Consider the following 13,771-nt stretch of genomic DNA (forward strand, 5'->3'; position numbering starts at 1 on the left):
TGTCATGTTGCCATCTCGATGCTGTGCCCCGCTTTAGGACGCATTTGAATTATATTGTCTGTGATTGCCCAGTGAGCCCACACCCAGCACAGCCAGAACTTCTGCAAAAGGACACAAGAGAGGTCGAGTAAAAATTCCCAATCTGCATCGTGGGGATTATTGGAAATACAGTGCCGCTATTTATTATTATTATTATTGAAACTATTATATATTCATAACTATTTCTCATTAATTGTTGTTCAAGCTTTCAGATGAGTGACACAATCCATCACACACAACCCATTTCAGATCTACGAATGTTCTTGCGCCACTTCCAGTGTTTATCCTGAATGCAGGTTGTGTGTGTTGGTGTGTGTAATATTTGGGTGCCTTCCAGCTGACCACAGCAGATATTTGGACCGCTGTCCTCCCACGTAACACTGCTTCTGTCCAACCACACATCAGTGTGTGGGAAGTAAATGTCCCTCATTACCACCACGACTCAGGAGATAAACCACCAGAGCCCATTTACAAAAGTGTACCAACACATTGAGTTCAGGGTTCTTCATCGATAAATATAAATAAATAACAATAGGCTGTGTCCAAATGATTTAAAAGAAAAGGCGTGAAAACATCTTGTGTGGATCTGATCTCTTCCTTCTGAAAAGATGCATGGTGTGATGGTGGATCCCGGTTCCCGGGGCTCTGATTGCAGACCACACCCCCTGACATCCTCCCTATTTAAGTGCGCCTGCATCAGAGCTCCAGGTTCTGGTATTGGACCGAAGCACATGAGCGAAGGGAGATGTGTTGTTGTGCGCTCAGCCACTCTTTTCTTGTGTCGCAGTTGGCTTTGGGAGTCCTTGTTGGGGTCTTGGTCGGAGGTGGTGTGCCTCTGGGGTCTTGTGTAATAATGTTTTTCAGGTGGTGTGTTCGTGAGTGGTGCGATCCCCAGGTGTGATCTGACCTTCCATTTCCCCATTTCCTCACTCATTTATCCCGAAACTGAATCCTGGGTGATGTTGCATTGAAATTAAAGGTTTTGTTCAATACTCAGCACCTGGGTCCTCCTCCTCTCTGTGTCATGAGTTGGCGTTGCTGGAGTGTTGAACCACATTGGCACATTTTTGAGACAACCCTCTTTCTTTAGGCTAAACCAAAATATCTTATTAGTTGCCATTGAACTACCCCGCTGGAATGAATGAATGAAGGAATGAATATACATGGGATATTAATGCTCACTCATGATTTCAACCTTCTCAAAAGAATGCAATGAAATATAGAGTAGAATGTGCACTTTACACCAGCACTCACATGGCATTCACACATCTCTAATTTGCAACGATGCCATGAAAAAATGCAATAAAATGTGGGCTTTATACAAATGTGTAGCTGTCGTTGGTCAAACCCGTGTCCAAACCAGTGAGTCTTAAGTGGCTATCTGTTCCCCAGCCGTAATGGAGGAGCAGTGCTGCATTTCTTTAATTTAAGATAACTCTAAAGGGTAGTGCTCCGCTCAAGATCTATTGTCCCTTCGGTGTTGAAAGCCTTGCTCTGCCAGTTCGCCCGCAATTCGACTAATTGGACCTGACAGAGCGCTAAAGATTTTCAGCGCGATGTGCAGCATGATCTGCAGCCATCTGTAAATAAGATGTTATGGCTATGAAAGGCACTGAGAGCACACATGCTGCGCACGAGCGCCATGTGTCTCATTTACAGCCGTCCTCAGAGAGTCCGCATGGGGTCCAGATAGAAATACTCCCAGAAATCTCAGTCCTGATCACATTGTGTCATAATTGCAGTGATCGATGGCCAAGTTCCATTGGAGAAGGCAGCCGAGGAAAAGACAATGCAGCACTGTTACTTCCCAGTAATGACCTAATCTGCTGTGAAAAGCTTTATTTGTACGGCATGACGGATTGAGTATTTTTGCGATGAAATGATCACTGGTCAGGGAATTAATAGCAGATGGAGAAAACAAACATTGACTATGTTAGCAGTATGGACGTGGGTCTGTAAGTCCAATAAAACGTTCAGAATTCAGCTGGAGAGAGAAAGGGAGCGCGAGCAGTCAAGGAGATAAAGGAAGCTCTAATGGGAACAGCGAAAAGGGGTGATGAAATTTATAACTTATAATTAAGAATTAAACGAGTGGAAGCTCCGAATCTATTGCCTGTAAGTGTCCATAAGTGTGTGTGTGTGTGTGTGTGTGTCATCAACTTTTCATCTCTCTCAGCATCATTCTTCTGAACCAATTGCTTCTCTTGCCTCTATGCTTCCTTTGATCTCCCTTCATCCCTGAGCAAGTCAATGATTGGAATTTCTGTCAGCGCAAACACGTCCCGAATTTCTGACAGACCCCCGGACACATTCATATTCTTTGTCTTTGTGAAGACATATGTCAATGTATGTGTTACATATGTAAATTAGAAATTCTGCCCAAATTATCTTAATTGAAGAATTAACCCTTTATGGTCAAAGGGCACATTTTCATTCCATATTTTAAGTTCGGTGTACCCAATTTAACATGCAGTCATGAAACATAAATGAAAAAGTAATGGGCTAACTGCTGCTGAACCAAGTGTTAAGGGGCTAGTGCAAACGCACACACACACCAAAAAATACATGTTCCTCCAACAGCACTTCTGCAGTATGCATGTAGAATCATAACAAATACTGACAACAGACCAAATGAATCATTAAATCCAAGTTGTAGAAAATAAAATAGAGCGTGTGAAAAAAGGGAGGAGTAGAACCTAACATTGCTGTATCTCTCTATCTTTTGGGGCAGTGGTGGCCGAGCGGCTAGGGAAGCAGGCTCATAAGGGGGGTTGCGGGTTCAAATCCTGAACCACCAAGGTTCCACTGAGGTCCCCTTGATCAAGGTACCGTCCCCACACACTGCTCCCTGGGTGCCTTTCATGGCTGCCCGCTGCTCACTAAGGGTGATGGGTTAAATGCAGAAGACACATTTCATTGTGTGCATCACAATCACTTCACTTTCAAAAATGTTTGCAGTAAAATAGAAAAAAAAGTCATTCTAGTTACATATACAGACAGCCTTTTTTATCCTAGAATTATAGCACACAATTATGTTCTATAAAAAAATCATATTTGGTACTGTAATGACACAGAAAGGAGGAGGAGGACCCAGGGGCGGAGAGTTAACGCTTTTTTATTTTTAAACTGGACAAACCAACACACCACAGAGTCCCACCAACTCTGACCATGACCAAGGCAAAAACCAAGACTCTGACTTAACTGAGTGGCTGAGCGCTCATCAGTTCATGGTGCAATACCTGAACCCATGGCACGGATGCGGGCACACTGAAATAAGGAAGACGTCAGGTACGGGAAGGGAAATTGAGGGGGCATGGCCTGCCATCAGAGCTCCGGGAACCACTCTCAGGTGTGTCAGGTCTTCCCGGGATCAACCGTGACAGGCACCATCTGCTGTCTACACCACAAATGAAGTGAAAGCGAAGTGATTGTCATTGTGAAGCACTGCAGCACAGCACACAGCGCACACAAGAAATGTGTCCTCTGCTTTTATCGAGATTCAAACCGGTAACCTTCTAATTACAGGGCCGCTTCCTTAACCGCTAGGCCACCCCTGCCAATCTCACCTGTAAGATGTAAGATGAAATAACATTTGAGGCCAATATAGTATGTCAGCAGAGAATTCAAATAAGATTTAATTGCCTAATTTATGGTTAAACACAAACTGTGTAAATGACCTGAATGAGATCTGGAGGTGAGGTGTTCAAAATAATGTCAACAGTATACAGAGTAAATGCTTGTTGAGAGCTGAAGCAGAAAAAAAAAAAAAAAACGTCCCACAAACGCAGCAGACTGAGGTGCAGCGTACATTTTAATCGTGTTGTGTTTCCAGGACAGGAAATCTCTGGAAGTTGCTGCTGACAGGAAGATGTTCCTCTTTTGTGCAGTTGTCATATGTGATACTCGGCACTCAGTGTGCACAATGAAACGTGTCCTCTGCATTGAACCAGTCAACAATTGTGAGCAGTGGGCAGCCATGAAAAGCACCTGGGGAGCAGTATTTAAATAAATATGTATGTAAATACATGTAAATCAATAAGAAAAACATATACAGCACTTTTTCATTACAAAAACCAACTACCTCCAAAAAAACCCAAACTCTTTTCAAACCCATGGATGAGGTTTTGAAACAGTAAAAGCCCACATCGGCCCCGTCTTCCTTGCAGTGTCCTTCAAACCCGCATCCGTCCAGCGGCCGAGTGAGTCTGGCCGGGTCTCCGCCTCCCGCCGCAGCCCTGGAGACGCCGTGAGGCTTGCCAGGTCGTGCTGTAATGAAGACTGACGCCCTGCTGCGCCGCGTCACGCTTTACTCCTCAACGAGAGGTGAGTGTCTCGTCGTGACGGCCTGTGCGCTCAGGTCCGGCGCCACCCACACACACACACATGCGTGCCCGTGTCTTCCCACGCACACACACAAACACACACACTCTCACGCGTCTCACAGACACGCAGATGTGATCCTTTCTCTGGCAATACACCACCACCTCCACATAATGTTATTGACTGTTTTTGTGTGTGAGTGTGTGTGAGAGAGAGAATCAGACAGAGAACTTGTAGTGACTAATGCACACTAATAGCTCTCTGGGAATATCATGGATATTGTGTACAAGCATGCTCTGGAGAGTTCCATCGATTGAACACACACACACTCTTTTTTAAACTGTCAGCAGTCCCTAACAAGTGACACTAATCCTTCATTAGCGTCTCACTCCTTAACTCAGTCCTCAGTCTGCAACACACACACACACACACAACCTACACAGACATGTTAAGGGAGGGCAGTAGTCTAGCGGGATCAAGAGCTCACTGAATATTTGCCAGCCGCAGCGGCTGATATCCTCGGTAAGTTTTAGCTTCCAAAGGAGCTGGTAACCTGCTGCTGAAACTTGGCAGGAGGTACATTTAGTCTACACACACACACACACACACACATTTTAATACACTTATACACAACACAAACACTGTCTTGCAAGGGCGCCAGGATAACTTTTCTTTAATGCTGTCTCGGAACGATATATAAAAACACACACACGCTCACACACACACACACACACACACAGAATCCAAGAATTCCATAAATCTGATTCAGTTGCTGCCCGCGGCTACAGATAACACCCACTCTGTTACAGTATGTCACCAACGTTAGCGGCGGGCCCAGCAGCAGGGCCTTCCCACAAACCCAATTTAATTAAAGTGCTTTGTACTCTTCAGTTACGGCAAATCCACTCGAAATTACCCGCCGTTTTTAGCCATTAATAGGGTGCAGTTAAGCAGAGATAAGAGCAGAGACCTCGGCGGTATTGATCCAATTCATCTGCTCACCGCAACGCCAGCAGCCGCCATGCCACGGACACACGCGCAAACACGGACTCACAAGGCCAGGTTACAAGCGTAGCATATTAGCCTTGTCTAATCTATCACATCTACGCACGACACACACTTACACACACTCGGTCAGGAAATGGGTTTTAATTCAATGAAGCCGACTCTGCGGAAAGAGAGATATCAGGGAGGGGGAGTTGCGCCTTTTGTAATTGCCAGGCTAACCATCATTTAGTCGAGCCCGGGCACCTCGTATCGGCCCCATCTCCAGCGTATTGTGAGCGGCGCGCTGCTCTGGCAGGGTCGGTTTTGCACTGCGGAGCGTGGAGGATATAAATGAGCAGAAATTAGTTTTCTGTACGGCGGGGCGGGGGTACGAGGTTCAGCCTGGGATGACGGCGTTAGCATGGCCGCAAGACGTGAGTGGAACCGGTGAAGGAAAAAAAAAAAAGCCTCTCCTATGCGGCCTAATTAGAGCTACCCAGAATCCCGTTCAGGAGAACACTGCTCTCAAAAGCACCGTACTGGTACTCAAGTTAATAAAGTGGGTCTTCTGCTGGCGAATCTAGGACTGTGGTGTAAAAAAAAAATAAAAAAAATCACTGTTCTTCCAGGATTTTCTCAAGGTTAAAGGAAGGTTCTTCACGTTATTCAAACAAAAGTGATTAAAATGATGATTTAGCTCATTTGAAGTAGTTTGAGGATGTAAATGGCTGCCTTAGCTCCCCAGACTGAACGCGCTTCGCCGTCCACTGAGGGAAGGCCCGTTCCTGGCCAGTTTTTGATTGCTTTGGAACTTTGAGGGTCCAATAAAGATCTGGTGTCCTAATCATCCCTTCTAGGAGGCTACTGGAGACACATTCTGCAACAGAGAGGCTGAACACAGGGTTTAGAAATAAAATGATTAGAATTGATTGATTCAAAGAAGTAAAAACACAAGGAATGAACACAACCGAAATCAGAGCAAAACTGTTTCAGTGACACTACTTTCAACTGGTAACGTATTTAAATAATTACAATATATCTGAATTGAAATGGCCTAACTGACAGAATGAGGAAATTGTCATTAGGTATTATGTTGTCCAGAAAGTGGTTCTAATGTCCACGGCCATGAAGAAGGCAGCCTAATGAAAATTCTTACTAAAGAAATTCTTACCAGAATATGCCCTGATCATAAATTATGAACCAATATGGTTCCTGAGCCCTCAGGATTTTTATTTTCAGCCACAAGCAAGCACACTGAAAGGCACCAAAGTACATAAAATCTATGAGAAATTTACCAAAAATGTGTATGAATGCAACAAATCCGCTACCTTCCCAACGGCAGCGTCTCAAACTCTGCTCTGGGGAAGCTCTATAGGCTAAAGAGGCTCTGGTGGGTCAGTTCTGTGTGTGTGTGTGTGTGTGTGTGTGTGTGTGAGACAGTGACGGCAGGACCAGTCTCGGCTTTGGCTGCAGATGCTCAGCAGTGACCAGCGGGCTTCACTCCGACTCACATCAGACTCCAATTAGCTTGGCGCGCCTGTTAGCCTAGCCACCCGGCGACGCCAACACATGTCACAGCGATTAGCGCTCGCCCTCCCTCTCCCTCTCTCTCGCTCTCTTTCTCGCTCTCTCTCTCATTTGAAGAAAGGAAAAAAAAAAACAGGGGAAGAGAGGAACAGACAGATCCGGCTTTCCGTTTTCAACACCTCCTCACCCGACATCGATTACCACAGTCACCGGACTCCAGTGCGATCAAATTTATTCGCAGACGTATATATTGCTCCATATAATTTGAAGTCAATTTAAATGTAACAGCATGTGTCCATAACAAAGGTACTACAGCGGGAATCTGTATAATAATCAATATCTGGGAAATTCTACTGAAAGCGGACTGTCACACCCATAAGGCCGGTGAAATACCAGGTATTTGTATAATGCCAGTGATAATATGCATTTTTTGGATTTTCTGCATTCAGCTGTAGGGTTTACATGAAAAATATTTGTCAGAAAATCTTTAAATAACACTATGCTTGTTCATATTTTATCATGCGGTCCCTCCAGGATTCCAAGATTTTATTTAGGGATTTTTAAAATCATAATGACTTTTTTCGCCCAGAGCACCAAGCAGGCTAGGACGCCCCTGGTCATTTCCATGCGTGCCGTCAGTACGTGATCGGTACCACTTGCCCGATCGGGTCCATGCCTGCGGTGGTCCGGACTGGGCACCGACACGCCCGCCACACTTAGTAAAGCCAGAATTGTGCAGAGACCGGCAGATTTAAGGCTTGTTGTATTTTATTTATTGGGTCTGCAGTATTTTTAAGATCTATTTAAGGCTTACTAATCATTATTAATGATATTTAGGTATTTTTTGGCAACTCAAATGTAGGAATTATTTCAAGCATCCTTGCCGTGCACTCTGTGCTCTCGGCCAAAACTAATGGCTCATGCAGTAGTATGAAAGTAGGCGTGGTAGGCCAGTATATCAAAGTATATCTCTCCCGTTGGCCAAATTTATATTGCATATCGTTTATACCGTTTATACTGCGAAACACTATCACGCAGCGCTATGTGTGACAATACACACTCTGTTTGTGGGGTAATGTGCTCTGATTACGGGCTGGCCAATGAAAATGTGTGACCTAAACCCTGATTAATTTGCGGCTGTGGTGTGGGCCATTTTAAGAGCTTTGAAGAACCCAGATGAAATTAGGCCCCTTTATTAGCCATAAAACATTCATACAGAGCAGTGGTCAGGCTCCTCGTGCTTCGTTTATCTCTCTCCTTCATTCCACACGTCCCATTAACCCTCTGCCTCACGTCTCATCCCTCCCCGACGCGTTCTCACCTCCCTCACTCTTCACGTGCTGCCTATTTCGCTGTGGCCCCCCTTCTTCAATCAGAGGTGCTTCCTGTCAGCTCTGTTCCAGCGTCACACACACCCGAACACACACACATTCTCTTCTCACACAGGACAATGGAAAGCAGATCTCCACTGACATGAACAATAATTCCCCTTAGCCAGGCCCAACCTCTCTCCTGCTCCCGACCCACCCATGGGCCCGACAGCAAAAACCCCACCGATTTGCACTAACGAGAACTTTCCCTGGGAGAGGTGTCGCCGCGTCGCGCCTTTCACTTCCCCGAAGCAATCACTTTAGACAATTTTCCCGCCGTTCGCCGCCACGGCGCCGGCGGATGCGGCCGGCGTCTCATTCAGAGAGGCTCGGGTAATTGTCTCTCCTTAACAAAAGAAGGCCCAATGACGGGGTGTTAACATAATGAGAGCACAGAGAGAACTCTTCTTCCCTTTCACACTCTTCCTCCGCTGCTCCCGATCCTCAGCTGCAATCAGCCGAGCGGGGTTGTTCCGCCAAAACTTTCTCCCCTCTTTCGCTTTTGTCTCCTTTCTCTCTGAAGATCCCCATGTCTTACGCTGACTCCTGTCTGTCATAATTACCCTGCTCAGTGTGTGTCTGTGTGTGTGTGTGTGTTTCAGGAGACAAAACCCCTCTGTTATCATATCACACAGGCTGCAGCACTATCTCTGTGTGAGCGTACGCGGCGGAAGAGCCGAGACAAGAGTGTCTGTCACTGTGGGGTGGCCTGAGTGGGTATAATGCCAAAGAGATACGACCACATGCAGATAAGGGACCAACAGTCTAATGGAGGAAGTGGCAGTAGGGCTGACAGCTTATTGGTTGATGACAGGCGTGAGCAGGTACGGGAATGGCGGTCATGTGTGAAATCCTCTTTAGTGTCATTTTTCCGTTCATGGTTTTAACCTTGTCCTGGTCTAAAAAAAAAAAAGAACTTCAGTGAAAGATTAGGCTTAATTTATGAAGGGGAAACTGACCCTTAGCGAGCTGCTTTTGGGATTGCTTGGCTCCACAAGGGAACTAACATTGGGAAAGGCGGGAGAGAGATCTTCTTGGAAGAAGACGCTTCCGATTCATAACTTGCATCACATGACCTGTAGATCGTAAGTCAACCAGTCCTCTAAAGAGGACATGGGACACCAGATAGCATCTCCACCTCCATCAATAGCCTCCAGTAGTGAAGCAGACACTGTAGAATCTGTGTAAAAAGTATACTGGAGCTGTACTACTGTGGTGGGTCACGATTCCCCCCAAAAAATGTTTTTTTTTTTTCACAGTTAATCACCATCTGTACATTTTAAGTGAATGTGGTATGCCTGTATCTCCAAGTTGGAACCCCCTGAGATGATCTGACTGTTCTACAAAGAAATACGGCCATATGGCGGGAAAAAAGTATACATAAAGATAGAACTGTCAGCTGTGTGTGTGTGTGGGTGTGTGTGTGCGCGTGCAGTTCTCTCAGTGGAACTTCAACCTGTGCCATTTGCCTTTCAGCATTAAGTGTGCTCATGTCTCAGGCAAGAAGCTGTGTCTCACAGAAACACACACACACACACAAACCACAGATATACAGTTGCATGAACTAATGGTGAAAATCACATTGGATTTGGAACCGGGCTTTTTAAAAATTCCACAGTTTCCTTCCATCAGAGCTGCAGATGCACCAAAGGGACAGTGAAGTAGGCAATAAACCTCGATCTCCACAGCCCAAAGCTGACAAACGTCAGCAGACATGAATAAAACATGGCCAGCTTGCGCACACACACACACACACACACACATTTCACTACATAACATAACCTGCAAGACCTTAAAGATCCCAAAAGAGATCCTTCTATATAATGGTCTTCCCTGAAGAATACAACAAACTATCATGCTGCTCCCTCTCCAATGTTTCCTTGAGAAAAAGCCATTTGAATTTAGGCTGTTTGAACCCTCGGGTGTTCCTCTAAGGTTGTGAGTTTAAATCCCAGCTCAGACATAGTTTGTGTTTGTATGCTCTCCCCGTGTTGACACAGGTTTCTTCCAGGTTCTCCGGTTTCCTCCCACCATCCAAAGGCATGCACTTTAGCTGGACTTGGCGACTCTGAATTGTCTGTAGGTGTAAGTGTGTGAGTGAATAGTGTGTGTGTGTGTGTGTGTGCAAGCTCCCCGCCCTGTGCCCAGTGTCCCAGGACGTGACCCTGAATATTAGGACTTATGTCTGATGGTTATGGGAAGCGAGTGAGAGAGACAGCGTGAGCTCAGGGTTTGTCTGGTAGAACACAGGATTTTTTCAAAATGCAGAACATTGGGGTTCTAGTGACTCTGGAACATACCCAATCAGAAGTGCTGATTTGGTTTGGAACCAGACATGGTCCCGAGCTGACGTCTACTGGTGCCCCCATGTCCAGAACGCCAAAGTCCCACTATATGTCAGAGCTGTCATTTATCCTTGTGGGCTACTCCCATTTCAAACTAAGTTCATAAAAACATCCTCATCATCAGTTCACCCTCTGGGTGTCACAAATAACTACAGCCAACAATACAGGTTAGGTGGGTAGTTAGTTCCTCCTCTCCAACATCCGGAAGACTAACAACCAGAACCTTTGTGTCTTAATATTTTTATTTCTGCAAATCCTTGAGATGCACGATGTACCAGCCAAAAACCACATTTTCTTCTTCATTTTTTACAACTGCAGAAGGATCTTTCAGGATCGCTTGAATGGGGTCCATCCCGCTGCTCGCTGGGGGCCGTGTTAGGACACGTTCCTGCCGAGCCCGCGGGGCTGCTTTCAAAGACCCGGCGGCCTCTGACATGCACGTGAGGGCCATGAGGATTTGATGTGGCCTTCGCGTGGCGGAACGCGAGACCCAGCGCTCCGGCGACTCCCTGCGGCGCGGCAAACAGGGGTCCCACCGGCTCTGCCGAGTAAAACAGCAACCCGCACAGGCGCTGCAGCGGCCGTTCACATCACTTGTTCGAGGATGAGTCCGAAATGAATGATGTTCAGTAGCATGAGCAACAAAGATGGACCTAAACACTAACACTGTGTGTTAGGACATACTGATGGGATGGACTCCAGAGTGTCTTTCAGAAGGACAGGAGTCTCCATGACAGGAAAGACCAAAGGATGGATATGAGTGTGTGTGTGTGTGTGTGTGTGTGTGTGTCCTGTTCTTCATCATATATTTAAGCAAACACTACAAGGTAGCAACTCAGATGAGCGAGAAAAAGAGTGAGGGAGGAGCGGGAAGAGAGAGAGCAGAAGAGGAAAGGAGGATCTTCACCACCTGACCTCCTCACCCTCGGAACTGCACTCCGAGCCGTCACACACCCGCACACGAGAGACGTGGAAACCCAACGGTGCACTGACACATGCAGGGAACAGCAGTCAGTGTGTGTGTGTGTGTGTGTGTGAAAGAGAGAGAAAGCGATAAAACACCCCTCATCCTAGCAGTCTGTCTTATGTAAATCCAGCCCTAATTTTAAACATGTAGAACCAATCATAAGCAGCACTGCTGAATAATTCAACACAACCACCCTTTTCCTTACCCCCCCCCCCCCCCACACACACACACACACAGACACACACTCAGTCTGAGCAACACCTCGCCAAGAGGACAGCTTTGCCCAGATCATCATCAGTCTCTCTCTCTCTCTCTCTCTCTCTCTCAGCACTTGAGATGAGCTTAAATCTAAAAAAAAATAATAATAATCAGGCCACCGACACACACAAAACGTTCTGATTCGCTGTGTGATAAATATGCAGATATGTAGTCGCACAAACTCTCCTGCCTCAGATAAACACCCATAATCACGAGGCGATGTGAAATCAGACAGAAGAACGATTTCGACCACAAAACTGGGCAGCTCTGGCCGTTCAAGGTTGTGAAACACGGACCTTTATCCTCTCTGCGAATCGGCCGGCCGTGGGAACCTGGTCACGCTCATTAAAACCCGCGTGTCCAGGCTGCGCGGCGCGCGCACGTGCGTAACGGGACCCACCGCGGGCCACCGGGTTAACGGGCGACAGCGATACGCTCGGCTCCGTTTTTTTTCGTGTAATCGTCAGGGTAACGTTTACGTGACATAGAGACCCCCACAATCCCCCCCCCCCCCCCCAAAAAAAAAAAAAACCGGTACCGGGCGTCCCTCCGAACCGAACCCACGGCTGAACACCGCGCGGGCGGGAAACTTGGCGAACGGAGTTCGGGGCTCCACTCACCGACCAGCGCCAGCTGGAGCAGGTAGAGTCCCAGCAAGTCCATCCTCCGGTGCGCGGTGAGGCCGGGGGTCCGCGGGGCGAGAGGCGACGGCGCTGCTGTCGGTCGGTCGGTCGGTCGCTCGGGTTTTGCGCGCGGTGCCTTCACTGCTGCTGCCCGCCGAAAGTGCAGGGCGCCGTCCAGAACATCCTCCGGGAGATTTAACGGGGAATAATATTTAACCCCCCAAAAAAGTTAATGAGAGTAGTAAGAATTTGGCGCGAGAACGTCGGGGACGGAGGAGAATTTAAACGCGCCCCCGTGCCATCCCTCCGTTCCGGTCCTCGCGGTTCCGCTCGGGTGTCCTCGTTCGGTGGTCCGTCCGTCCGTCCGTCCGCTTCCTCTCCTCCCTCCCTCCTCCCTCTCCGTCTTCTCGCCGGGAAAACCGCGGCGTCACCGGGCGCAGAAGTCCCTGCCAGCCGGAGTTTTGGAAGCGGGAATTAAATGGGATCTCGACGCTAAAACAGACTCCGGAGTCTCATCGCTGGGCCGCGATTTGGAAAGATAGTGACGAGAAATGTGAATTCTGAAGGGAAGAAAAGAAAAGTAAAAAAAAAAAAAAGAGTCGATATGTCCTCGCAGGCAGGGCACCCTGGTCGATGCGCACTTGTCGCCGTCGCTGGGAACAAGAGACTCGTCACCTGCTCCTGCCCACAAACCCTCCCACCCCCAACACACACACACACACACACACACCAATGTATCGCAAATTAACCACAAATCATATAAACTTCAGACACATAAAGCAAATACGAAATATTATTAATATTTAACAAATAATTACAGCCTTGTATGAGGTGACTTCTTGGTGACACTGGTTACTATGTGCTGCATGGTTTAAAATCTCTGAACCATTGGCATCGGTTAGATGATCGTGCATTTTGTACGCCTGTGTGTGTGTGTGTGTGTGTGATATTGTGTGTCTGTGTGACAGAAGGAACGTGTGAAAGACACAGCCTGACGGAGCCACAGGCAGACCTGAGAGCGCGTATTCTGAGACACGGCAGACGTCCGGGCTGTTAGCGCCGGGGTGACAGCCAGGGCAGGGGGACAGAGTGGCCCTGGCAAGGTGACACATCTCACCGTGTTCGGCCGCTGGTTTTTTCTTTTTTCCCCCCATTTCAGCCGGCCCGTCTGTCCAAATGCGTCACAGTGCGGTGAGAAAAGGCCGAAGACCCGTAACCAGAAGCAGGCTGGCGTGTATGAGGAATCTACACGGTTTACTTTACAGGTTGTCAGCTCCCATTTGAGATTTTGATTGGCTGAGATGAACTATCCCATCCTGGCCAGTAAGACCCCCC

The 13,771-nt window shown here is 47.3% G+C and overlaps 1 protein-coding gene across 1 annotated transcript in view; it reads right to left on the bottom strand.

The window, feature by feature from the left end:
- Positions 1-12,994, bottom strand: part of gfra4a (GDNF family receptor alpha 4a) — a 111,762-nt gene extending 98,768 nt beyond the window's left edge. The window contains exon 1 of the mRNA XM_028997819.1: positions 12,434-12,994. Within this exon, the coding sequence (XP_028853652.1) occupies positions 12,434-12,476 (43 nt within the window). The 5' untranslated portion in view covers positions 12,477-12,994. The remainder of the gene's footprint in view (positions 1-12,433) is intronic.
- Between the last annotated feature and the right edge of the window lie 777 nt (positions 12,995-13,771).

This window comes from Denticeps clupeoides, chromosome 1 (genome assembly GCF_900700375.1).
Source record: "Denticeps clupeoides chromosome 1, fDenClu1.1, whole genome shotgun sequence".
In the NCBI taxonomy this organism is placed as follows: Eukaryota; Metazoa; Chordata; class Actinopteri; order Clupeiformes; family Denticipitidae; genus Denticeps; species Denticeps clupeoides.